The 26,226-nt window shown below is 42.7% G+C and overlaps 1 protein-coding gene across 1 annotated transcript in view; it reads left to right on the top strand.

The window, feature by feature from the left end:
• Positions 1-26,226, top strand: part of COL6A3 (collagen type VI alpha 3 chain) — a 91,561-nt gene that overhangs the window by 11,211 nt on the left and 54,124 nt on the right. Inside the window, exons 2-6 of the mRNA XM_012434148.2 lie at positions 6,678-6,798; positions 8,313-8,930; positions 15,257-15,859; positions 22,711-23,295; positions 24,956-25,555. Coding sequence (XP_012289571.2) covers positions 6,708-6,798; positions 8,313-8,930; positions 15,257-15,859; positions 22,711-23,295; positions 24,956-25,555 — 2,497 coding nt within the window. The 5' untranslated portion in view covers positions 6,678-6,707. The remainder of the gene's footprint in view (positions 1-6,677; positions 6,799-8,312; positions 8,931-15,256; positions 15,860-22,710; positions 23,296-24,955; positions 25,556-26,226) is intronic.

Genomic DNA, 26,226 nt, shown 5'->3' with positions numbered 1-26,226 from the left:
ACAAAAGCTCAGGCCTTGGGTGGAGCTGATTCCAAAGCTCAGAGGATACTAGTCAGGGCCAAAGCCATGTTTCCACCAGGTCCAAATGTTCCTATTAGATTCTTTCTCACTTTCATGAGACTCTGATCTTCTTTGCCAAACCCTAACATTTTGCATGACATATATTCTTTTCTTCTTCTTTTCCAAGTCTTATTTAGAAGCAAGGGCAAGTGTTGTGTTATTTGAATACAGGCACACAGAGACAAACTTTAGGATGTTTAATGTATTGTTTGATCCTCTTCGCTCTTAAACTCTGTCACACCTCAAAAAAGAGATGATGCACTCCCATCATTCCTGCTCAATTGATGGCTATGTTTTAGGGGTAGTTATCCATGCTTTTAAAATCTGGCAAATGATATTTCCTGTCCTCATTTCTATTTTAATTGTGGTAAAAACCATATAACATAAAATGTACCCTCTTGACTATGTTTAAGTGGACAGTACAGCAGTATTAACCATATGCACCTTGTGGCACAACAAAGATCTAGAACTTTTTGATCTTGCAAAACAGAAACTCTATACCAGTGGAACAGTAGCTACAACTGCCCCCTCCTCACAGCCCCGGCCAGCACCATTCTAAGTTTTGTTTCTAAGACTTTGACGGCTTTAATGCCTTTAAATATCTTTAAATAAATGGAATAAATACCTTTAAATAAATAAATGAAACAATATCTTTAAATAAATAATGGAATGAAATAAATGGAATAAATACTTTTATATAAATGGAATTATAAAGTACTGTATTTGTCTTTTAGTGATTGGCTTATTTCTCTCAGCATAATATCCTCAAGTTTCATCCATGTGGTGGTAGATAAAAGGATTTCCTTCTTTTATAAGGCTGAATAATATTCTTTGTATGTGGCATGTATAAGAGTGTAATACAGTAGGCCAGGAGCAGTGGCTCACGCTTGTAGTCCTAGCACTTAGGGAGGCTAAGGTAGAAGGATCTCTTGAGCTCAAAAGTTCAAGACTGGCCTGCACAACATAGCAAAACTCTGTCTCTACTAAAAATACAAAACTTAGCTGGGTGGGGTGGTGTGTGCCTGTAGTCCCATTTACTCAGGGGGCTGAGGAAGAAGGATTGCTTGAGCCTGGGAGGTTGAGGCTGCAATGAGTTGTGATCGTGACACTTCACTCCAGCCTGGGTGACACAGTGAGACCCTGTCTCACAAAAAAAAAAAAAAAAGAAAGAAACAAAGGAAATTACAACATAAGTGGTGTAATAACAGTGCAAAGTCCTAGGAGAACTGTAGGGATAGCAGTTAATGAATTCAACAAATATTTATTATATACCTACAATGATACAGACAGGCATTTTGCCATATTCTATGCTCATAATGTGGCTGAGCTTCACAGTCCTGGAAGACGGTTTGTGATAAAGTGGATGGAAATCTATAATCAATTTCATAATTGCAAAAAAAATCCTATATATGTATGTATTTAACCAAGAAAGAAAAAAACAGTGCACTAGAAAGTATAAAACACTACTGAAAGAAATTAATTTCTTTTATCTATTCATCTCATCTACTGAAGGACATTTAAATTGTTTCCACCTTTTGGATATTATGAATAATGCTGAAATGAACATGGATGTGCAAATATACCTTTGAGATCCTGTTTTCACTTCTTTTAGATATGCCTAAAAGTGGGATTGGCAAATTATATGATAATTCTGTGTTTAGTTTTTTGAGGAACATTCATACGATGGAGGCTCTTGTTTCCCCATATATATGAGTTTTATTTCTGGGCTCTCTATTCTGTTCCATTGGTTCATATGTCTGTCTTTATGTCAGCATCACATTGTTTTGATTACCTTCATTTTATGTTTTGAAATTAGAAAGTGTGAGGTCTCAAGCTTTGCTATTTCCCCCTCCCCTCATTATTGCTTTGGCTATTTAGGGTCCTTTGAGATCCCACATGAATTTTAGTATCGCTTTTCTATTTCTGCAAAAGATGCCATTGGGATTTTGATAGATATTCCACTGAATTTGTAGATTGCTTTGGGGAGTATAGCTATTTTAACAATATTAAGTCTTCAAATTCATGAACATGGGATGCTTTTCCATTGTTTTTGTCTTCATTAATTTCTTTCAACAGTGTTTTATAGTTTTCAGTGCACAGGTATTTGCTTTCTTGGTTAGGTTTATTTCTGAGTATTTTATTCTTTTTGATGGTATTATAAATGTGATTGTTTTCTTAATCTCCTTTTTGGATAGTTCACTGTTAGTGAATAGAAATGCAAATGACTTTTGTTTATTGATTTTATAACCTGCAACTTTGTTGACTTCATTTATTAGTCCTAATAGTTTTTAAAAAATATGTGGAGTATTTAGGATTTTATACATACAAGCTCATGCCATCTACGAACAGAGTTAATTTTACTTCTTCCTTCCAATTTTGATGCATTTTATTTACTATTCTTGCCTAATTGCTCTGGTGAGGCCTTCCAGAACTACGTTAAATAGGAATAGCGAGAGAGAACATACTCGCCTTTTTCCTGCTCTCAGAAGGAGAGCTTTCAGTTTTTCGCCACTGAGTAGGATGCTAGCTGTGAGATTTTAATATATGGTCTTTATTGTATTAAAGTAATTTTCTTCTATTCCTAGTTTGTTGGGTGTTTTTATTTTAAATCATGAAAAAGTGCTGAATTTTGTCAAATGCTTTTTCTGTATTAATTAAGATGATCATGTGTTTTTTTCCCCTTCATTCTGTTAATGTGGTATATCACATTGATTGGTTGTTGTTTGTTGAAACATCCTTGCATTCTAGAAATAAATTCTACTTGGTTATAGTGCATAATCCTTTTAATGTATTGTTGATTTGGTCAGCTAGCATTTTGTTGAGAATTTTTGCATGAGTGTTCATCAAGGATATTGGTCTGTATTTTTCTTTTCTTGTAATGTCTTTGATTTTGGTTTCAGGGTAATAAGGACCTTATAAAAATGACTTTGAAAGTGTTCTTTCCTCTTAATTTTTTTGAGAAAAGTTTGAGAAGGATTAGTCTTAATTCTTCTTTAAGTGTTTGGTAGAATTTTCCAGGAGAGACATCTGGTCTTGGGCTTTTTTTCATTGGAAGGTTTTTGATTACTGATCCAAACCCCATGCTAGTTTTAAGTCTGTTCAGAACTTTTGTATTGCTTCATGATTCAGTCTTGGTGGGTTGTATATTTCAGGCAATGTATCTGTTTTTTCCTAGTTATTCAGTTTGTCGGTGCATTATCGTCTTCACTTCTTACCGATCTCATGGAGTCTTATCAGTCTTTCCGAAGTCTTGTATAAACGATTTCATGTGCCTGATTTGCTCTCAGTTCCTCTTTCTTCAGGGAATTGTCAAATTATTCCTGATGCAGGCGATATAAAACCAATTTAGAAGCACTTGGAGGCTTAGAATTATGAGACGAAAAAAGTCACATTTTAAAATCTGACATATACTTAAAAACCAGAAAGATGTTTTTGATTTTCATTCACCCTGATGCTGATGCCTTTACATGCTGTAATCCATGAAACAGACTTCTTTTTAACCTTTGAGCCTTAACAGTGAAATGATGACGATAACTCAGTCTAGATTATATCTATTTCAGTTTCTTAAATCAAATCTAATTTCTTACTTAACTGTAGTCTACACTATATTATTTCCAGTATCAAATAGTACTTCCTGAAACTCAGTATAAGAAAAAATGACAATATTGACTAATGTCATGAAAGCTCATGCCAATAATGAGATTGAGTCTGGTCCCTCCCCTGGGATTCTTTGAGGAAACTTCACTCACCAACCCATTCTAACCCTCTCACTTGGGTCACAGGGAGGTGGTGAGCTCCACCATCAAGGGACATGGGTCTCACTTACAGTTAATCGAGTCTGAGAGAACAGAAATTTGCAAATGACCTGGGCTCAGTGGAGAACTGGGCAGGTGGAGATGCCTTTGGTTGCTGCTTCAGAGAAGTAAGAACTTAGCAAAATTAGACATTGAGAGGAATAGTCCAGTGCTCCCAAAGTGTACAGTTTGTTTCATGAGATGTGACTAGCTATGCTCTGGGTTAAATCAAGTACAGCAGGTTTCTTTATTTTTTAGAACTGCTATACATTAAAGTATATTGTAATTTTTCCAGAAGGAGGCTTGATAGCACTTTCCAAACTATTTTGCTCATGGAACACCTGTTTTTCCCCTTAGAACATCTCATGGAATGGGTGTTCCATGGCATGCGTTTTGGGAAGTGCTGATGCAACCAACCTTGTTGGAGAAGGGTAGTTAGAGTTCATTTACAGTCCATTCTGCGTCAGGCATTCAGCAAGCAGCCTGCCACGTGCTCCTCACAGAGGGCTGGAAGAGAGGCATGGCTATCATCGTCCTCATGTTATGGAGGAGGAAACGGAGGTTGTGAGCAAGTACACCACCTGCCTGAGGCAGGGTGTGGTGGATCGAGGATCCAGATTGATCTGATTCCAGGCACCTCGTCTTTCCCCAACATCACTGACTCCTTTTCTGATTCCTAAAAAGCCCAAATTCAGGCTGGTGAACTTGATTGCAAAGTTGCTGTGGAATCGTGGAGTTTTCATGGAGAAATAAAAATGTTCTTTTTGTCCTCTCATCTCATGAACCCTTGGTGTGGTAGGTGCCATTGAGCACCATGGTGTCTTTGAATAGTTGTAAGCCTTGGCCACTTATTCTCTGCACCCCATTTTTTTCCTGTAAGCATGAGGATCAGCACCTACCTCTAAGGATAATGTAAAGATAAATAAGACAAGACAAGATAAATAAATAATGTAAAGATAAACAAACCTCCATTTCCTCCTCTGTAACACAGAGACAACAATAGCCATGCCTCCCTTCCAGGCCTCTGTGAGGAGCACCTTACGAAAAATTTTGAAAAACTGCAATTAGCACATAGTAGATGCTGAATAACTTTTGATAGCATGGCATCAAAAACAGCGGTTTGATAACATCCTAGCCTACTTGTGTCGCCAATGCCCTTATTCCCCAATACTATTACCCAAACCTATGAAAAGGGAACCCCTGGCCAGAGAGCTCCTAACTGGGAACCCCCTGGCCATTTTGAGTAAGAAGAGTCACTGACATGCACATCAGTGCAAAATGAAAATGAGGAGCTTCTTGTTCAGACGTTTTAAGAATTCCAAGATAGCAACACCAAGACATCAAACTGAGCGCTGGACCCTTCTGAGCACAGGGTCCTGTGGGCAGCCCTGGCTCTCTAAGAAAAAGCTGAGGGAAACTAGAATCCTGTGTCAAGGAGAGGAGAAAAAAGATGCTTTCCTGGCAAGGAGACTTCAGCCTAGACAGAAAGACCTAGGCCAGCTCTCTGGAGGGGTCTTAAGGGAGACCCTGTCCCCCAAGCTGATCTCTTAGATTGGAGATTGGAGAGTGAAGAGGCTGTCACAAAGTCTTGAGGTAGGAAGAGAAGGTGTTGGCAGGGGAGAGGTCTGATGACACACACTACTGAGCTTATGTGAACGTGAACTTGGCTGGCAGGGCATCCTGTGGGCAGCCCCCAGAGGTGTGTGGGTATGGGAGACTGCAACAGGGCCTCCAGGTCTGGCTTCACAGTCTTACTAACTAAATCACCCTCGGCTCATTCCATTGTGAGACTGGAGGTTGGTATATGGCGATTTTCCTTGGAGGAAAAATGCTAAATAGTAATAGAGAAAACAGACAAGGCTTGACACGGTCCGGGCTGCTGTGGTTGGGTTGCACTTGGTGTGATTTGGGCAATGTCCATTCTCTCCACAAACTGAAGCTTTCCTCTGAGGTTCCTTTAAACACGACTTACAAACTTAAGCTGGATGTCAAAACCTGACACATTTTGTGTCTATCAGTGCCTTTACTGCTGACCCATTTCCATTCTGCTGTTTGCTTAGGAATATGCTATTTCCAAATTGCTGCCTATGTTACTTTGGGAGGAAAAGAAAGGTTTAATTGCATAGCTTTTAGCTGTGGCCAAAGTAATAGTCACTAGAATAAAAAATTCTCATTTATATGTTTAATCAAAACCAACTTTCATAATGGATAAATTCTTCATTCATTAATTAGTAATTTGAAAAAGAAAGAATATTTTCAGATTGTGAAGAAACTGCTATGAAAGCCTATTATTTAGAAATGTAATTGTGTTCTTTGAACTGTGTTTAAGAATGCCCAGTGAGGAAGGTGAGCAGTTTCATTATACGTGATCTATGTCCTGCCAACAAGAAGAGGTCTGAGGTCACCTTAGACAGAGAGCTCTGTCTATTCACTTCTCATTCACCTATTCTTTACCTCCCTCCCATTTTCCCCCTCCCTTCCTCCCTCTCTTCCTTCCTTCCTTCCTTCCCTCCTTCCTTCCCTCCCTCCCTTCCTTCCTTCTTTCCTTTTTTCCTTCCCTCCTTTCCTTCCTTCCTTTTTTCTTATTTTCTTTTATATATGCATGTATGTGTGCATGTATGTATCTAAATCTTTACTTGTCTATCTAGCTATCAGTCTATCATCTATTTATCATCCATCCTTTTGCTGCTGGTCCAAAGAATGAATCAGATACAAAGTCCTCTTGGAAGTCTAAAAAGGATGTAAAAAGCATGGGATTTTGAGGGATTTTGCATAATGAGAGTCAAAAACCGATCATTCCCTTTGCCTTATTTTCTCTTTTAGGTTCATATTTGGTGCTTAGACAAATTCAAAATGAGGAAACGTCGGCATTTGCCCTTAGTGGCCATCTTTTGCCTCTTTCTCTCAGGCTTTCCCACAACTCGTGCCCAACAACAGCAAGCAGGTAAGAACCAAAAATGTCCTGGATTTTGTAAAAAGGAATAGCATTCTTTGATTTTAGATCTTAGACATCAGGAGCTCTCAGAGAGCTTAGATATGTTTTTAAGGTAGCTAAGCCATTTGTTATAGGATAGTCAGATATGATAGTTACAGGATTACAGACCTTTTCAGATACTCTTTATCCAGTGACAGATGACCTATTTTTATTAAAACTTGGGTTCAGTATCTTGGAATTGGCTTGAAAATGATTTGTTTTTACATTGGATGTGAGTGGAAAGTTTGTATCTCAAATGTTTTACCACCTGAAGGGATTTTCCACATTTCTGGCACTGGCTGGTCCCTGAGCACATAAAATAGGGAGAAGTCAATGATTGAGAGTCAAAACTATTTTCCCTGAAAAAAAGCAAAGATCACTCTCTCTAACTCCTGATGCAGAAAGGCATTTTCCTCTGGGATCATTGGATCTTTAAGATTTCTGTTTCACAAAATGAATTAAAAACATGGATTCTAATTAACCCTACTGAGAATTTGATTTCAGAGTTTTAGAAAAGTGGGAAATGCTTCACGCATTGCAAGCTGGGAAGTACTGAGGTGGGTCTCCCTCTTCTTGACCTGGAGAGCTGGGCCTCTGAGGGATTCTCTCACCAGGCCAGGTTGCTCTTAGCTGGAGGGGAGTCTAGTGTCACTTCAATGGAACAAGAACGTGGGTTGGGGCATCAGGTCAGCCCGAGGTAAGTAGAGTCCAGGAGCAAGCCCGGCCCACAGCTGCAGGAGGGCACCTCCTGGGGCCACTGACAGCCCGATACCCCGAGTTCCTACACTTGAGGGAGAACTGGATTCATCTGGGAATGAGATAGATAATGTTTGACCTCTATGAAGACTTTTCTGGCTCTGTAAAATATGCAGTAACTAGTTAGAGTACCTTTGTTCATGCTCAAAAATCTGGAAAAAATAAGTCCTTTCCCTTCTCTTCATTTACACAGGTCCTCCACACTTAGAGAAGATGTATTTATTATATTTATTTTTCATGCAAATTACCCAAAGCATTGGGGGTTAGTGAATAGAAAATAGCAATTTTCACTTTTCCGTCTGCCAAGGCCCAGTTTCGTATTCCAAACTAAAGAATGAATTTATAAAATGATGGTTGGTTATCTGTGATAAGACTTCCTTTTGGTTTAATCAGGTGGGTCTTGGGGCTCAAACTGACACAAGGAATCATGCTTGAGGTAAAGACAGCCCAGGAAATTGTTTCCCTAATCTGCAACATGCTACTGGCCCATGCGTGGTGGTCTCTGCGTATGGAACTTGGGCTAGTGACTGGGCGCCAGCAGCTATTGAGTGCATGGGCCCAGGTCCCTGGTTCGCAGGTAAGTCAGTCTACCCTCCTGTATTACCAGTGAGGTGTGCAGTGTTTAGTAACAGTATAGTGTAAATGAAATTTGTTTAGGAAGGCTTTACACTGAAAGGAAGTAATTGCTTAAATAGTAGAAAAATCTAAACCAATGTCTTTTTTTAAAGATGTCAAAAATGGTGCCGCTGCTGATATAATATTTCTAGTGGATTCCTCTTGGAGCATTGGAGAGGAACATTTCCAACTTGTTCGAGAGTTTCTATATGATGTTGTAAAATCCTTAGCTGTGGGAGAAAATGATTTCCATTTTGCTCTGGTCCAGTTCAACGGAAACCCACATACCGAGTTCCTGTTAAATACGTATCGTACTAAACAAGAAGTCCTTTCCCATATTTCCAACATGTCTTACACTGGGGGAGCCAATCAGACTGGAAAAGGATTAGAATACGTAATGCAAAGCCACCTCACCAAGGCTGCTGGAAGCCGGGCCGGTGACGGAGTCCCTCAGGTTATCGTAGTGTTAACTGATGGACACTCAAAGGAGGGCCTGGCTCTGCCCTCAGCGGGACTTAAGTCTGCTGATGTTAACGTGTTTGCAATTGGAGTTGAGGATGCAGATGAAGGAGCGTTAAAAGAAATAGCAAGTGAACCGCTCAATATGCATGTGTTCAACCTAGAGAATTTTACCTCACTTCATGACATAGTAGGAAACTTAGTGTCCTGTGTGCATTCATCCGTGAGTCCAGAAAGGGCTGGCGACACGGAAACCCTTAAAGACATCACAGGTAATGGCAATGCCGCCAAGCTACGCCTTGCCCTGCTGTCCTTGGGAGATGAGCTTGGCAACTGCTGGCCTTAAAGCAACAGCTAGGATGGCGGGCGGGCCAGGGAAGAGATGAATGTTCGCAGGTTTAAAAACAAAGGTTTGATTTGGAATATTCTTCCACAGCCTTCTTCCCAAATAGGGCATTCACCTACATACAAGAAGAGTTTTTTTCTTTAAACAACTAAAATTTTAACTCTAAAAAACCAACATTCTAATATCATGATCCCACAAAGCACATTTGCCTTCATTAGAAAATAAAGCCCCAGAGTGGTGAGGTGAGCATCTGATCAAATCCCTCTATCTGGCATTGAGATATGTTTCCTTTAAGAAAAGCTCCCTGTTGAACAGTGCATGAACTGAGAGGGGAATGAGGGCATCTGTTTTTATATCCAGTGGCTAGCAGAGAGCTCCTCTCTTCTACTCCATGGAGAGAGTTTGGTAGGATCAGAACTGCAGCAAACCTTAGCTCTGATCCAGTCTAGATCAATTTGGAAGAAATTGAGTCCTGGATGGTTAGTGACAGCCAGAGCTGGAGGCTGTGCGTTTGGACCGTGGGTCTGGTCTTCTTACTTGTCCTCCATGTGGTAATCACGGCTGTGCCCACAGAGACTCTTCTAATTCTAATGGCATTGATGAGACCCACTCTGGAAATACTGAGAGCATGTGGACATTGCATCGATGTGCTATGTGCAGTTGCATGTACAGAGCTAATTGGCTGACAAGTTATTTAACTGGTCAAGGCCGTTAGCTCTCCTTCTAGGGTTAAGTGCCTAAATGACCGGTGGGGAAGGAATTTGACAAGTAAAAGTTCAAACTGTACCATACCACAGCAACTGTGATGAGTGCCCAGAGCTTACTCATCAGTGATGGGCAGATCAGAGGGACCTCCCCTTGTTAGAAGATAAGTCCATGCAGCCATTCGAGAATTGATAGCAGAGAATTCTGGGTGGAATGAGCAGGAAATGAGGGAGGAATCCAAGGGAGAGTTGAGCTCCAGAAAGGAGACGTGTAAGTCCTCGGAGATGGAGGGAGAGGATAAGAAAGGGGGCTTGTTTCCAAGATATTCAGGAGGATAAGAGGCATATTGACAGAGTTCAAGTTGAGTTGACATCCATCATCTCAATAAAGGCAGGAAGCAGTGGGGTTTGGAGGCCTGGGGGGATTGAAGTTATTTTTGAAGAGCTGCTATAGGGATGTAAAGAGGCGTCACAAAACATTCAGGAAGCAACTGGTGATTTGCAGTGGCGCCCGGTTGCTATCAGAGATTATGAGCATTAGCATGGATCCTTGCCTTTCTGCAGATATCTCAGGCACTCCCAGGATCAAAGAAATTCCCAGAACTGAAACTTGCAAAGAGGGAACAATAGAGAGGACAGAAGAAAACTTTCTCAGTAAGGAAATCCGGGGTAGTAGCTAGTAAATTTCTAAAATAGCCTGCCACAGCATCCTGGCTGGGGAGCTAGTGAGAGCCGGAATGGGCCAAGAGACCTCTGAAGAGACGGAGGATGAGAGGCCGGGGCTTGGAGGGAGAGCCCTGGAGACAGATGAGTATGCAAGTCAGGGACACTGCTGGTGTGTAGGACATCCGAGGGCTGATCACAGGGCTGGAGGAGTTTCCAGTGGTGCTCAGTGTGGTCCTCAGATGTGTAGGAGCCATAGACAGCCAGCCACCAGGGAAACCAGAGGTTGGTGCTCAGAAGGGTTGTCCATGTAGACGTTAAAGTCTGCAGATGACCACAGAGCCTGCCGTGTGGATGCAGGCTGAATATGATAGAACTAATCATGTAGGAAGGTTGGAGAATCTCTTCTGTGTATTTAGCAGTCATGAAGAAGTGGATGATTCTTTGAATCAAAAACGAATGAGTGGGCAACCACATGGCATGGAGGAAGTGATCATAGGAAGCAAGATTTATGAACGGATTTTTCTTCTATACTTTAAAAAATGGTTACCACCAAGAGGGCCATCACGACAGGAGGGAGGAGGTGAGGTGACCGACGGCGAGTCAGTCTCTCATGAATACACAAGGATAGTGGGGCAGGAAAAAGAGAGTTGAGCTTAGAGGCAAGCATCACTCAACAGGGCCACACGGGAGGGACAGCAGAAGAATTGCAAGATTGCAATCAGAATAATGGAGCAGTTGCAGAGAAGCAGGACCCGACGTCAGTTTTTCATAACAAGGATTCAGAAAGCAGGAGATGGAGAGAGGGATGACCTAACATCAGCAGAGAGGAACCAGCTGTCTTGGGCAGGCAGAGCTTGGATAAGTGGAGGGTTTCAGAACTAGCCTGCTCCAGGGTGTTTCAGAAGTTTGTTCATAAAATGATTTTCCCAGTGGTTACCCCTGATTTCAGCTTTGATGGGGCTGGCAGTGCTGATGCCCTTACCAGTGGGTCTACTTCGCAATAGGAAGGAGTGAGAGGCAGCTCAAACACCGAAAAGTGTTCCCTGCTTCCAAATGACAGACCTCACCCCTGGCATTACCGCATAGGCATCAGTCCTGCCAAAAGACAGGAAAAGGTGGGTGTCCCCAAGAGTATCTCAAACCAAACAGTCAGGTTACCAGGAAATAACAAGAGGGTATCTATGATGCTGCTCGCTGCCATAGTATCAATATCATTAATTCTGATCCATCACATTTCTGAATATAGGGTTAATAACAAAGACCTATCAAAAAACAGTGAAAGGGGCTGGGTGAGGTGGCTCACACCTGTAATCCCAGCACTTTGAGAGGCTGAGGAGGGCGGATCACCTGAGGTCAGGAGTTCGAGACCAGCCTGGCCAACACGGTGAAACCCTGTCTCTACTAAAAATACAAAAAATTAGCTGGGTGTGGTTGTGGGCCCCTGTAATTCCAGCTACTCAGGAGGCTGAGGCAGGAGAATTGCTTGAACCCTAGAGGTGGAGGTTGCAGTGAGTGGAGTTCGCACCACTGCACTTCAGCTTGGGTGACAAGAGTGAAACTCCATCTAAAATAAACAAACAAACAAAAACAACAGTGAAAGGGACCAGTAGAGAAATAGAACATCTTTTTATTGACGTTCTGTTATACTCACAAAAAAATAGCCGAGTTTGCTTTTATGTTTAATGATTATGTAATGGACAAACAATGAGATTACCATCGTGAATGCTAAATGAAGCTACCAACATAGTGTGTTTCCACACAGATGACAAAACCTTTGTTTTTATGCCAAGAAAACATCTCTGTCTTCTAGTGTCCAAGTCACTAGCAGCGCCAGGGCAGACAATTAATCCGTTCATGTTGTCTTTTCTAATTAACATCACTCCGCAATTCCTCCTAGTACCATGTCCTGCTGCATGTTCCACAGCAAAAACACAGAGTAGTAATCCCAGAAGGACAGTAAGTCTCTGCTTAGAGTTTCTCAGAAAGGTAGTTACAAGGGCATTATAGAGGTTGCTAATTAGTTAGGGCTGCTGCTTCTTACTACCTGTCTGCTAGGTAACCTCCCCATAGAATGTTCTTGATTATTAAACACACATATGTGTAAAATGTGAACCGTCACCACTGTTGTCAGTGAACTCTACTCAAATAATCAATCTCTAATGGTTGTGTTTTTAAAAATCCATCTATCATTCTTTAAAAAATGGATATGACTGAGATACAAAACCTTTCTTTTAAACAAAAGCTAAAGGTGACAAGGAGGATTTTGGCATCAGCTTTCTAAGATTTTTAAAATTTATAAACATATTTATAATTTTGTGTTTTGCATAGGAAATAAGAAGTGAATGTGTTTTTCTTAATGAAAGGAGGCATCACATGAGCTAAGAAAGGCATTGTGCCCACACCAGTGAGCTCAGGGAAAGAGCCTCCAGGGATGTCGAAGGAAACTGTGAATTTTCCTCGGACACTGTAAAACTTTCCCATAGAAAATGCCATAGAGGATGTGATACACAAAGTCTAGAGGCAGAAATCCAGACAACTTCAAAGCTTTAAATTTTGCACAGATCTGATTACTCGTAACATTAACATTGGTCACTGGTCTGCCTTGCTGTATATAGAAACACATGGCCCCTGTGTGCCCCTGAGGCTTCAGCTCTCCTGAATAACAAAGCATGCCCTTGTGTGTCCCATTATTGTGTGTGTAAGATGATAATGTTTTTATTCAGTGATGACAAATTATCCAACATGTTTCTATGGCCACTGTAGATGTTTAGTCTTTTAGAAGAGAAAGTTCGAAGATTTTCCCTCAGGGTTCCTTTGTCTTATTTGCACTACTATAAATTTCAATCAAAAAGGAAGTTACAGATGGAGAAGAAATAGTGTTACCCTGAAACTTAGGGATTATTTTTTTAAAAATTGACTGCGTTGATAATATTTAATCTTTAAATGTCTTGATATGCTGAGGAAGTGGCAAATCCTCCTGTGTTCTTCCAGGTCATTGGTTTAGGTCTGGGAAATGTTGAGAAGTTTTGTGTGATTTGTGGAGCCTCTGCATTATGCAATGATGTGGGCCATTTCTATGACCTTCTGTGTAATTCAGACCCCCCGGCACCACACCTTCTCAAAGATCATTCAAGAATCTTATATTTTGGCTAAACAGCAGCAAATGTTTTGGGTTCTAATCAAGGGCTCAGTCTTATATAAAACTTTTCTGTGGCAGTTACTAAAAGCACAAGATCTTAATTACTGTAGCACAACAATTATCCTACTCATTATATCTTATAAGAAGGATTGTGATAGCAATGTTGCCAGGTTAATATATTTTCCTATGCAAAGAATTAATCTGCCAATATATTGTCAGGAACTTTCATGTATATTAGGAAGGAAAAAGAGCAGTTCCAACCCTGGCAATCTCTGTTTCAGTTCACACAATGAGAAGAACTTGGGTAAGAATGTAATTTCACTAGACTAGAACTCTTCAATTTTTGAGACAAGCTTTGGATCCTTTTCTACAGTGAGAATAAAAACAATTTGGTTGGCACAGAGAAATATTAATTTTACAAATAAAATGTTCACTGTCACTGAAAAGATCAGAGATCATACTGAATGGTCTTACCTGTAATATCACCATTATTTAAAAACGATACCTTGAGTGTAGCTTTCTGGAATCTCAGAATATAAATATATAAGCTCACATATACTCTCTTCTTATTCCTAACACATACTGAAGTTATCAAAAACATCGGCTAGAATAATTGTGCTCCTCCTTGAGTTTAAATCAGCTGAATTTAAACGTTTGAACGGAGCCTGTGAAATCTCTGGCCCTGCCTTGTAGATTTCTTGATTCCTATTCCTCCCTCAGGCTGCTATACAGCCACGTTCTCAGTATCAGGATGAGAATTCTCTGTTCGCCATTATGGGGGAGAAAAGAGGTCTTGGTCAGCTGATATTCTGTCCTTTGTGTAACCCCAGGCTAATTCTGATTAGGGGTTTATTCGATGCTCATCGTCTTGCTAGGTAACTAGTTTAGGATGTCATAAAAACAAGGTTGGATAATTATGTCATGACTGGTTTCATATCACTCTGCTTAACATTGTTCTGCATTGGGTGACTGAATATAGAGGCAATGACAACATAAATGAACAAAACGTCCTGCCCAATCCCAGATCTGCATTTGAGTTTTATGCAACTAAATAGCATTCGAGAAAAAAAAAAATCAAACAAAAATTTCATCAAAATATTTTTTACATGAAAACTTTAAATGTAGTTTGAGTTCTGATTCACAAAGGTGCATGTACAAGGTCATTCTGGTTTTTAAAGAAAAGAAGAAGAAACAATAGTTGCCTAAGGCATTGAGCAACATAGTTGGCTGAGGAATCACCAAATTGTGACTCTGTTTTGTAACTGTGGATTTGTATAAAAGAATTCTAATCATTTGAGGAGACAGGCGAAATGACCAACAATTAGAAATCATCTCTAAAGTTTTGTTCACCTATTCGTTGACTTTCCCCTGTAGGTTTGGTAGTGTATAATTCCATGCAACTATCTTTGCCTCCCAATTTAGTGGAATTTCTAGAATATTGTACCCAAGAATCCCCTTTCAGAAAAGTGAATATGATGTTTGGAAATTTAACTACGAAGATGGCACAAATGGAAAATTGATATAAATTCCCCCTTCTACACCATAATTTCTAAAAGGTTGCCTCTTATCCATTCAGAATGCAGAACTGAAAGAGAATTTCACATTCCTTCATCAACATGTGTTTTGTTTGCCCGTATTTCGTGTTTCTTATTGGTTTCCAAAGAAACATGTCAGAACACTGAATGATGCATGTGGTCACTTGTTCTAATGCTTTCACATTTTTTGCATTTCTTTCTTTTAAAGCACAAGACTCTGCTGACATTATTTTCCTTATTGATGGATCAAACAACACCGGAAGTGTCAATTTCGCAGTCATTCTCGACTTTCTTGTAAATCTCCTTGAGAAACTCCCAATTGGAAGCCAGCAGATTCGAGTGGGGGTGGTCCAGTTTAGTGATGAGCCCAGAACCATGTTCTCCTTGGACACCTACTCCTCCAAGGCCCAGGTTCTGAGTGCAGTGAAAGCCCTCGGGTTTGCTGGTGGGGAGTTGGCCAATATCGGCCTCGCCCTTGATTTCGTGGTGGAGAACCACTTCACCCGGGCAGGGGGCAGCCGCGTGGAGGAAGGGGTTCCCCAGGTGCTGGTCCTCATAAGCGCCGGGCCTTCTAGTGACGAGATTCGCGACGGGGTGGTAGCACTGAAGCAGGCTAGCGTGTTCTCGTTCGGCCTCGGAGCCCAGGCCGCCTCCAGGGCAGAGCTTCAGCACGTAGCTACCGATGACAACTTGGTGTTTACTGTCCCGGAATTCCGTAGCTTTGGGGACCTCCAGGAGAAATTACTGCCGTACATTGTTGGCGTGGCCCAAAGGCACATTGTCTTGAAACCGCCAACCATAGTCACACAAGGTATGTATCCTCTTCTCACCGTCCGTGTGGGAGTGGGGTGTTGTGTGTGTTGGTTTTCGTGGATGTAAGGTGGGCACAAGCATGATTCGCCGCAGGAGAAGCTGTAAGTACCCACAGTCCAGTCCTTGCCTGAGGAGCTGGGTCCTGGATGTCACGTTTGTGATTGCTGCAGTATGCAGGAAAACTAAGGACCAGTGAGTGAAAGCTCTTGTGAGAGTGTGAGTTGCTGAGAAAGTGTGCTTTTAAGGCTAACTCCACAAACCTGTCGCTTTGAGATTGTTAAACATCACCGTATTAACTACTTGTAACCCAGTCGTCCTAAAAATGGGCTCGAGGGGCTCAATACAGTACTGAGAAAGTTACTCCAGAACCATGGCATGGGCCTCTCAAAGTCAGTGTGTTAGACGTGTGCTCACATGCAGAGTCTGTTTCCAAAAGCAAGGACGGAGTGAGGGTGTCTACTCAAAGTCCTTCCGTTTTAGAGTGCTGAGAGTTACACTTCTGAAGGGAAGACATAACAGTGCACGCATTCGATGGAATATTTATGATTTTTTTTTCCTGTGTTTATCAAGCGTAGGAGTAATTCTCTTGAGTGGCAATATTAGGATACAGGCTCAAATGGAGGGCCTTTGGCAAAACTGCCAATTGGAGTGGTCTAAAAAGCAAAAATCCAACCATTTGTTATGTTAAGTCACATAACAAACACAGGAGGTGTGGTGGGGGCATCAGGATGCACAGCTCTCCCTACCTGTTGAAGTGTTTTCTGAGACATCAGTCATTTTCAGACCTATCAGTTTCATGACCTAGGTCAGGCCAATAGGATGCCATTTGGTAAATTAGGGACACAGTGGCCCCCAACAGTTTCCAGAAACACTCAACTCACTTCCCGGTGTTGCTTACACACTGGGATGCTCTCATACGATTAGTGCTTGAATATAAGATCTTGTTCTTCACTGTCCTTCCAGGGTATGGGCTCAGTGAACATTGGTGAATGGATACTGAGGATCCTATAAGACTCTGATTAGCATCTGCAACCAGTCATCTAAATTTTCTTGTGTGAAATAACACACTGTCACAGCTCTCATTTGCTAACTTTATAAGTAAAGGCTGGGTTTACAACATAAATACTGTAATAAGATACTGCATCACCCATTGTATCAATTAGGGGTCCAGGGAGGTTTTCCTTTGAAAAAGGAGTGACAATAATTTAAAAATAACCCTTTTGGAGAATATACCTATGTATGAAAATTGTATGAAATTAAGAGTAGAGCATTTCAAAGTCTTAATTAAAAACATCAATATCTATTTACTTACGGAACTGACCTCTACTTAATAATGCTTTGCTAATCATTAGTTCTAGTTGTTGCATTCATGTAAAGGCAATATCACCGCATTTCCTTACAAGGGTTACCAAATTCACATTGAGTTAGCTTAAACTTTCTTCAGATGATTTTAAACCAGGGGTTTTGTTGTAATAAAAATTGTAGGTACAAAGCTCAGGATATGGGATCGCTACTTAATTTGTACATTGGAACCGTAACCTGGTGATGTAGCAAGAAAAGTGCATGTGAGCATTGCCTTCTGGAGAAGCCTCTGCCTGGCATTTACTTAAGTTTGAAAGGCCAGTTCAGTGTGGTTTAGCTTTTACCGCATACAGTTTTCCAGGTTTTCCTCTCACTTGACAGGGCCGTAGAATTGACCCAAATCCTTCAGCTGAGCTAACAGGCAGACTAGAAGTTTGGGCATAACGTTCTGAGCGCAAACGGACACTGAGGAGCAATGGAAACACAGCGTGTAGGACTGCCTGCCGCTGCCTGGAGCTGCTTACGCTCATTGCATACTGGTGCCGTTTTGTAACTCTGGCAATTAAGAAAACAACTGGCCGGGTACGATGGCTCATGCCTGTAATCCCAGCACTTTGGGAGGCCAAGGTGGGTGGATCACGAGGTCAGGAGTTTGAGACCAGCCTGGCCAAGATGGTGAAACCCTGTCTCTACTAAAAGTACAAAAATTAGCCAGGCGCGGTGGTGGGCACCTGTAATCCCAATTACTTGGGAGGCTGAGGCAGGAGAATCGCTTGAACCCTGGGAGGCGGAGATTACAGTGAGCCAAGATTGTGCATTGCACTCCAGCCTAAGCGACAGGGTGAGACTCCCTCTCAAGAAAAAAAAAGAAAAAAGAAAAAAGAAAAAGAAAACAACCAAGTGAAAATGTACAACCTGCTGAGGTGTCTCTGGGCTTGCCTACTTTTGGTTTTCGTCTCAAAGTATGCCCAGAGACTTCCCTGTTTTGCAGACACCGACGAAACGACTTGGCTGTAGATGGTAAACCTGGTTTCTGGTCCTGGGTCTTCTGTGGACCTGCCGTGTGATCCTGGGCAGGTCATGCAACCTCTCTGGGTTTTGATTTCTTGAATTTATGACAAACGAGTTGCACCAGATGATGATATGTCTGTACCAGGAGAAGTTTCAACTTTTTAATGAAAATGGGCAGCACATGACCCTCGTTTAAGGTTTTCCCTAGCTAAGTAGAGTTTTAACCCCTTGATTACAAGCATCATGTTTAATATCAGTGATTAACATGTAAATATTCAACAAATATCCTTGACTATCTGGTATGTGCCAGACACTATGCCAAGTGCTGGAGACATGGTGCTGTTTAATGAGACAGATGTGGCTGCTTGTCTGTTACAGCATAATGGGGAAAGAGATAATATTAATATAAACTAGTGACCAGACAAAATATTCTGAGCATGAGAAGTTGAAGTAGGGCACTCAACAGGGCTGTGATGGAAAGACTGGGGGAAGGAACTTTAGATCAGGTGGAAGGAATGCTCTGAGAAGGTGTGGGACCGAAGGCAGATGAGCATGTGGAGAGCCGGGGGAAGAGTGCTCGAGGCAGAAGGAAGAGCAGGAGCGGCTGCCCTGCAACACAAAGGGGCTTGGTCAGAGGGCAGTGTGACTGGAACACGTGGGACCTGAAGTTCAGGCTCCTTGGATTCGTGGAAGTTGGAGAAGCAGCCGCTGCAGGGGAATGAGAGGCTGCAGCTTTATTGTAGCTGATTTTGAGGGGAGCGTGAGGCATCCAGGGACTGACACACACCTGGTTTCCCGGGAGAGGCCTGAGATGCATTTGGGAAGGAGTGTGGCTACAGCAGGAAGGAGGCCTGGGCCCAGCCTTGAGGAGTGATCATCCTACAGCCAGGTGAGGGGAGGATGTCCCAGGGAGAATTGTGAGGAGGAGCTGTCCAATGTGGATACAAAGTGTGGATGCCAGGAGTTGACAGAGGGGAGTACCAGGAGGGAGGGAGGGGTTGCCTGGGACGGGATGCTGGTAAGCCAGATAGGAGGAAGACCACCAGCAACGGGCAGCAGGGTCACCGTGAAGCAGTTGGTGACACTGGTGAACCAACTCCCGGGTACGTGGTGCAGGGAGATGGGCCTGTGGGCTGGGAGCCAATGGCAGAGACAGGCAGGCCACGGGTTAGGGGTGGGGGCATGGGCCCTCCTCTAAGGGCTTCTATTTTCTCAGAGACAGATGAGGAGGCCTTGGTTCAGCGGAGGCAGTGGCAGAGGGCTGAGCAGAGAGCACAACCATGAGAGACAGTCATTCTGAAGGATGGGACAGCCAGCTTCCCAGGGAGGCGTGGGAGGATGGCGGGTGGCCACGGATCTCCTGGTGGGGATCTGGGGTTCCAAGCGGCGCATGCAGGTACCCGGTTGTGTTTCTCTGGGAATGTCCATTGCTTTAGTGATGCGTGAGGAAGACAGAGGGCCTGATGGAGGCTTTGTCAGGAGAGTCTGATGGAAGCGCAGGGACGAGGCACGGAGGACAATAGAGAGAGGCGCGGGAGGAGGGCTGAAGAGGGTTGTGCCTTGGTGGCGAGGAGAAGCAGGACTTTCAAGTTCATCTCCCAACAGGGCAGTGAAGTCAGGCCCTGCAGGGCCGCGTGAGAGAGAAAAGACAGCTGTGTTTGGGTTGGTGTTTATGTCAGGTGGAAGGAAGTGCGGATGCGTCCCTGACGTGGCTCACAGAAGAGGCAGCCTTGAGAATCCCAAGGTTTTTGTCACTGGGTCGGAGGAGATTCCTGGTGCAGCCCTCTCGTCTTAGCAATGAGGAGACACACCCAGAGAAATGAAATGATTCTGCTAAGGCTAGGCGACTTGAGTCAGAGTCATGAGGCAAACACAGGAATTCAGTTATTCTTGCAGTCCCTCACTGGTTTTCAGCGCTTGTTGTATTTGGCTAAGCATGGTTCTAGGCGTATCATCTGTTACGAGCTCCCATGACTTGAGTAAAAATCAAACATAAATGACCTCTTAACTAGTCAAAGGGGACTCTGGGACAGAGCCTCTGGGAACCGGAGGTGCATTTCAGGGTCCCCAGAGCTGAATCTCTATTGGGTGCAAGGAAACTAGGTTGCTTGGTTCACCGGATCTGGACGGCAGGCCTTCCCACTGGCCCGTCGGGAGAAGTTCTAGTGATGCAGTGGTGGGGAGAGGGAAAACGTGGGAGGGGAGGGTATAATATTTATCTTCTCCCACCCCAAGAGTTGTGCCACCCCAAGAGTTGTGTCTCCCACCCCAAGAGTTGTGGTACTTATAAAGAATAATATAACAATCTGAACCACTTAGTGTAGGGGAAAGAAGCTTCTCAGGTCATTGTTATATGAGCATTTTTCTATTTTTCTGTCATGTGTGATATACATAGTAAATACATGAATGGTAGATTCATGGTATAGCATATATGGAATTTATGTATGTCTATATACGTGTGTGTGTATATATATATACATTTTTTTCTAATGGTACAAAGGTATAAGAAGTCCTCTAGACATCTGCACATTAATTTTATCTGCAAAGATATTTTAAAGCAAAATCAAAGGGGTAGCCCAGAGAGACAGCATGTTCTAAATTAAAGGAAGGAATGAAAGCCCAGAACGGATGTTCATAACAGTGACCATTAAATATTGAGGAAAGGTTCGGTGATGTTCTGCACACATTGCTACCCCAGCAGGCAACTGTGTTATTATTTAAAGGACATTGGTGCATAACAAGTGGCCCTTCTCTTAGAACATAGACCTGTCTTGGTGCTACAGGGAAGCACCCAGATGAGGCATTGCTATCCTAAAATGATTTCTTAAGGCGTTTATCAGTGATTCTCATCCCAGACATCATGCTCCCAGCCTCTGGTCCAGACAACTAGAAATGAACTGTATTTCATTAATGCGTTCTAGGCTGGGTGTGGTGGCTCATGCTTGTAATCCCAGCACTTTGGGAGGCTGAGGCAGGTAGATCACTGGAGGTCAGGAGTTTTGAGACCAGCCTGACCAGCATGGTGAAACCCCGTCTCCAAAACAAAACAAAACAAAACAAAACAAAACAAAACAAAACAAAACAAAACAAAACAAAAATTAGCCAGGCGTGCTGGAGCGTGCCTGTAGTCCCAGCTACTCAGGAGGCTGAGGTGGGAGAATCACTTGAACCCAGGAAGCGGAGGTTGCAGTGAGCTGAGATTGTGCCACAGCACTCTAGACTGTGTGATAGAGTGAGACTCTGTCCCAAAATAAAAATAAAACACGTTCTAGAAGGTAGCTCTGATTCTTAGAAAGTTCTTCCTTACCTGCATCCCAAAGTTTGTTTCCTTTGTCTGCTTTCACAAAATCAACTTGCCATGCAATCTATCTGATGGTATATAGTAACAGAGGACTCTTTTGCAAACAGTCCATCTCAGGTTTAATCATTTATGTTCCTCTACCTCTTGGAAGCTCTGTCAGGTTTCTGGGTTAGGTGTGTGGTCTAATAGAGTTCATGGTTCCTACAATATGGGTGGGTTGCCTACACGTGGATATAGCAGTTCACAGTCACTGTGGGACAGTGATCTTGTTGCGATGTTTTGCTTTATGGTTTGCCTTTAAGTTATGACTATCATAATTATTACTTAGGACCTTTAAAAAAAGATTTCTTTTTTTTTTTTTGAGATGGAGTCTCGCTCTGTCACCTAGCTGGAGTGCAGTGGTGTGATCCTGGCTCACTAGAACCTCCTCCTCCCAGGTTCAAGCGATTCTTATGCCTCAGCCTTCTGAGTAGCTGGGATTACAGGTGTCTGCCCCCAAGCTCTGCTAAATTTTATATTTTTAGTAGAGACAGTGTTTCGCCATGTTGGCCAGGTTGGTCTTGAACTCCTGACCTCAGGTGATCCACCCACCTCAGCCTCCCGAAGTGCTGGGATTGCAGGCATGAGCCACTGTGCCTGGCCAGAACACAGGTCTCTTAAGTGAAAAACATTTGCTGGTTTTGATGCTAATTTCCTTTTGTAACTTTTATGCTAATTCTTTTGTCTGTCAAATGAAGACGTGGAATATAGAACTAAAGAGAATGGGGATATGCAGACTCTTTCAACTTTTGCACTTGACAGTGAGCATTTTGAAACCAAGAACGTGAGGCAAAGGGTTCTCTGAGCAGACACCAGTGGTTTCTTCTTCTTTAATTACTCAAGCGATGGCTTCACTCTGGCTGGGTTTGTATTTATGGCAGAAAAGAACATATGGACTTTTCTGTGACAGCACAACAAAACAGGTGGCTACTAAAACTAAATTTGTTTTTGTGCAACTATTTTGTAAAAACTACTGACAGGGCGCGATGGAAGGGGAGCTAGCTTTCCTCCAGCAGGTGGGGAGGCAACTGTGACTTATACGTTCTTTAGGACAAATTCCCTTTGGGGTGGCCCTGTGGTCACATTGGCCACAGCAAATGGGAATGTCCTTTCAATGGAGTTAGCTTTGTAGAAAGTCATTGTTGAATGTGCTTGGTAAGGCCATTCTAACTGCCTTATAATGTTGCCACCTACAGTCATTGAAGTCAACAAGAGAGACATAGTCTTCCTGGTGGATGGCACATCTGCACTGGGACTGGCCAACTTCAATGCCATCCGAGACTTCATTGCTAAAGTCATCCAGAGGCTGGAAATTGGACAGGATCTTATCCAAGTGGCAGTGGCTCAGTACGCCGACACTGTGAGGCCCGAATTTTATTTCAATACCTACCCAGCCAAAAAAGACATCATAACCGCTGTGCGGAAAATGAAGCCCCTGGACGGCTCGGCCCTGTACACGGGCTCCGCTCTAGACTTTGTTCGGAACAACCTGTTCACGAGCTCAGCAGGCTACCGGGATGCTGACGGGATTCCTAAGGTTTTGGTGCTGATCACAGGTGGTAAGTCCCTAGATGAAATCAGCCAGCCTGCCCAGGAGCTGAAGAGAAGCAGCATAATGGCCTTTGCCATTGGAAACAAGGGTGCCGATCAGGCTGAGCTGGAAGAGATCGCTTTCGACTCCTCCCTGGTGTTCATCCCGGCTGAGTTCCGAGCTGCCCCATTGCAAGGCATGCTGCCCGGCTTGCTGGCACCTCTCAGGACCCTCTCTGGAACCCCTGAAGGTATGGTGGTGATGGCTTCAGACACACAGTGGGGTGGTCTCCAGGCAGGACCTTTGAGAACAAAACAAAATGAAGTTTATTTGTGTTTCACTAAGAGACAACGGATGATAAAAACAGCAGCAACAAACATGATTTATTTCAGTTCCCTTTTGCACTGGGTTGAGGATTGAATAGTTTACAATGTCATGCAATAAAATTTAATATGATAAGAACCGTATGATTTAAACCATAGGACCATGGGGCTACCTGTCTTTGAAGCTTCTGGCCTAGGAGGTCACATCTCAGTTCTTATTGCTTGTCAGATCCCTGTGCTCTTCTGTTTCTACTGGTGATTTCTGTCCAGTCTCCTCCCTACCACCAGGATGTAGCTTACCTTTCCTGAGTTGACCATCTACTTCTAAACAACAGTCTGAGCTTTTCTGGGCACAGTGTCCTCAGCTTTTACTCCCTCCCTTCTCTCTCGTTAAGGGATTACTCTCAATGGGAAAGCATATTGAATGGGTGGGTGTGGAGTTCAAACCTAGTGGTTCTTCAAATCTCTCATTTAATATGATTGTCAGTGGAGAGTTATTTTTAAAGACATTATAAATATCTATGAGCTAATGAGTTGAAGAAATATGATTCACCATCCTTAATGAGAAGATGAGTATCACAGAATCATGCTTTCCCACCTTATAGACTCGGTCACTAGAGGATTGCCTGATGAATGACTCATGCTGCCTGGATGCATGCTTTCTTTTCACACTCCCTGGTCTTCTAAATCAGTCTCTCTCTCTCTCATAAAATTTCTCTTAAAACTTTTAATCCACACTTTCATAGCCAAAGTTCAACTTAACCTAGGATATAATTCATTGCGAGGTCTCAATTACAGTAGGGCATCAGGGAAGAAATAAAAAATAAAAATTTAAAGGCACAAGCTAAATGTGTTGGGCAGAATACTCTATTTTGAGAATTACAGTTTTTATTCTGAATGTGTATAACTTTGGCCAAGCCTAGCAAATAGTCTTTTTCTATTTTGCTGTGTATTTATGGTCCCATCGTCTCACTTTGGGGGAATTCCCCTGTTGGATGATTGCCTAGCAAGGTTGTGACTTCCTAATACGAGAAGAGTCCCAGTAGAGAAAGACAAACAGGGAAGTCTGAGGAAGACTTCAAGATGAGACCAGCCTACTTTTGTTACTTTTTTTTTAGCCTTAAGGAAGTTCTCAGGTTAGTCAGGGCTAACTGCTTCTGAGCTATGGATGGAAGACCCTCTGTTAGTGGGTAGAGGTGAGCCCCAGAGGACCCAGCCAGACACACTTAAACCTAGCTGGGGTGAGTGATGTGGAATGATGCAGCACCTTCATTTTTAGGGAAGAAGTGTTCAGTTTCAAGAATTCTGATTATTTTTGTTGTTTGTAAACATGCTAACTTTGATGCTGTAGCTCTCTTTAAGCCAACTTGGTTTAGTAAACTTGTCTACCAATATGTCTCACAAACACCAGTCACCAACCGAGGAAAATATGCAGCCATCTGCTGTATTTTACAAGATGGACATGCTTTGCCATGCTGACTTTCTCTGTGTTCTAAATGTTGGCATGTGTGCACATGTTGTAGGCACACATGATAAAACTCTCTGTGGTTGTGTATGTCTCACTTTGTTTTCTGTGCTTCACTGCAGTTCACGCAAACAAAAGGGATATCATCTTTCTTTTGGATGGATCAGTCAACGTTGGAAAAGCCAATTTCTTTTATATGCGCAGCTTTGTAATGATGCTAGTTAACAGCCTTGATGTTGGAAATGACAATATTCGTGTTGGTTTAGTGCAATTTAGTGATACTCCTGTAACGGAGTTCTCTTTAAACACATACCAGACCAAGTCAGATATACTTGATCACCTGAGGCAGTTGCAGCTCCAGGGAGGTTCGGGCCTGAACACAGGCTCAGCCCTAAGCTATGTCCATGCCAACCACTTCACGGAAGCTGGCGGCAGCAGGATCCGTGAACATGTGCCGCAGCTCCTGCTTCTGCTCACAGCTGGGCAGTCTGAGGACTCCTATTTGCAAGCTGCCAACGCCCTGACGCGTGCGGGCATCCTGACCTTTTGTGTGGGAGCTAACCAGGCGAATAAGGCAGAGCTTGAGCAGATTGCTTTTAACCCAAGCCTGGTGTATCTCATGGATGATTTCAGCTCCCTGCCAGATTTGTCTCAGCAGCTGATTCAGCCCCTAACCACATATGTTAGTGGAGGTGTGGAGGAAGTACCACTCGCCCAGCCAGGTAAACCTCCCCTGTTGCCGGGAACTCCCTCTCCTTCCTCAGACACCACCCTGGCGGGTAGTTGGTCAGTCTGAACTCAAGAGCATTGTGGACTGTAGAAGGACAATTGGCTCCCTTTCACTGAAACAATTTGAATGGGACTTGAGACACTGTACCAGCAAGGTTAGACTCTGTCTAAAGGGTGTTCACTAAGGCAAGTCTAGAACATCCAGCTTATGTTCTGTCCATTTTGTCTCACCCTTTATTCAGAATGATTTTTTTCCTCTAATGACTATGAGGATTCTGGAGTTCCAATTCAGAGTTGGGGGTGAGGGGGTGGAGAGAGGTAGAGAGAGAGAGATTTTTCTTACATGAGTATGCCTTGGGATTATTTAAAAATTGAAATTGTATTTTTATATAATTTTTAAATGTTCCACATCTGCTGTATCTAGAAAACTATTTCTTATAAAACAAAGGTGCGTCTTCATGCAATACTAAAATGGCTTCCAGGGGAAGTCTAACTTATTCTTACTGTAAGTTATTATGGTGGTAAGATGTGGATGTATTAGATCTACCAGTCTGCTAATGTCACACAGATGGGTGGCAAGACTAACCCAACTGAAACCTAATCAAAATAATTCTAAGAATTGTTCGAACTGAATAATATTTACGTTACGTGTTGTGGTGCCCTG

This window comes from Aotus nancymaae, unplaced genomic scaffold (assembly GCF_030222135.1).
Source record: "Aotus nancymaae isolate 86718 unplaced genomic scaffold, 86718_ANA_hifiasm-v0.15.2.pri h1tg000031l, whole genome shotgun sequence".
NCBI classification, from domain to species: Eukaryota; Metazoa; Chordata; class Mammalia; order Primates; family Aotidae; genus Aotus; species Aotus nancymaae.
Note: the sequence above shows the minus strand (reverse complement) of the source record. Positions and strands in the feature narration are given on the sequence as shown.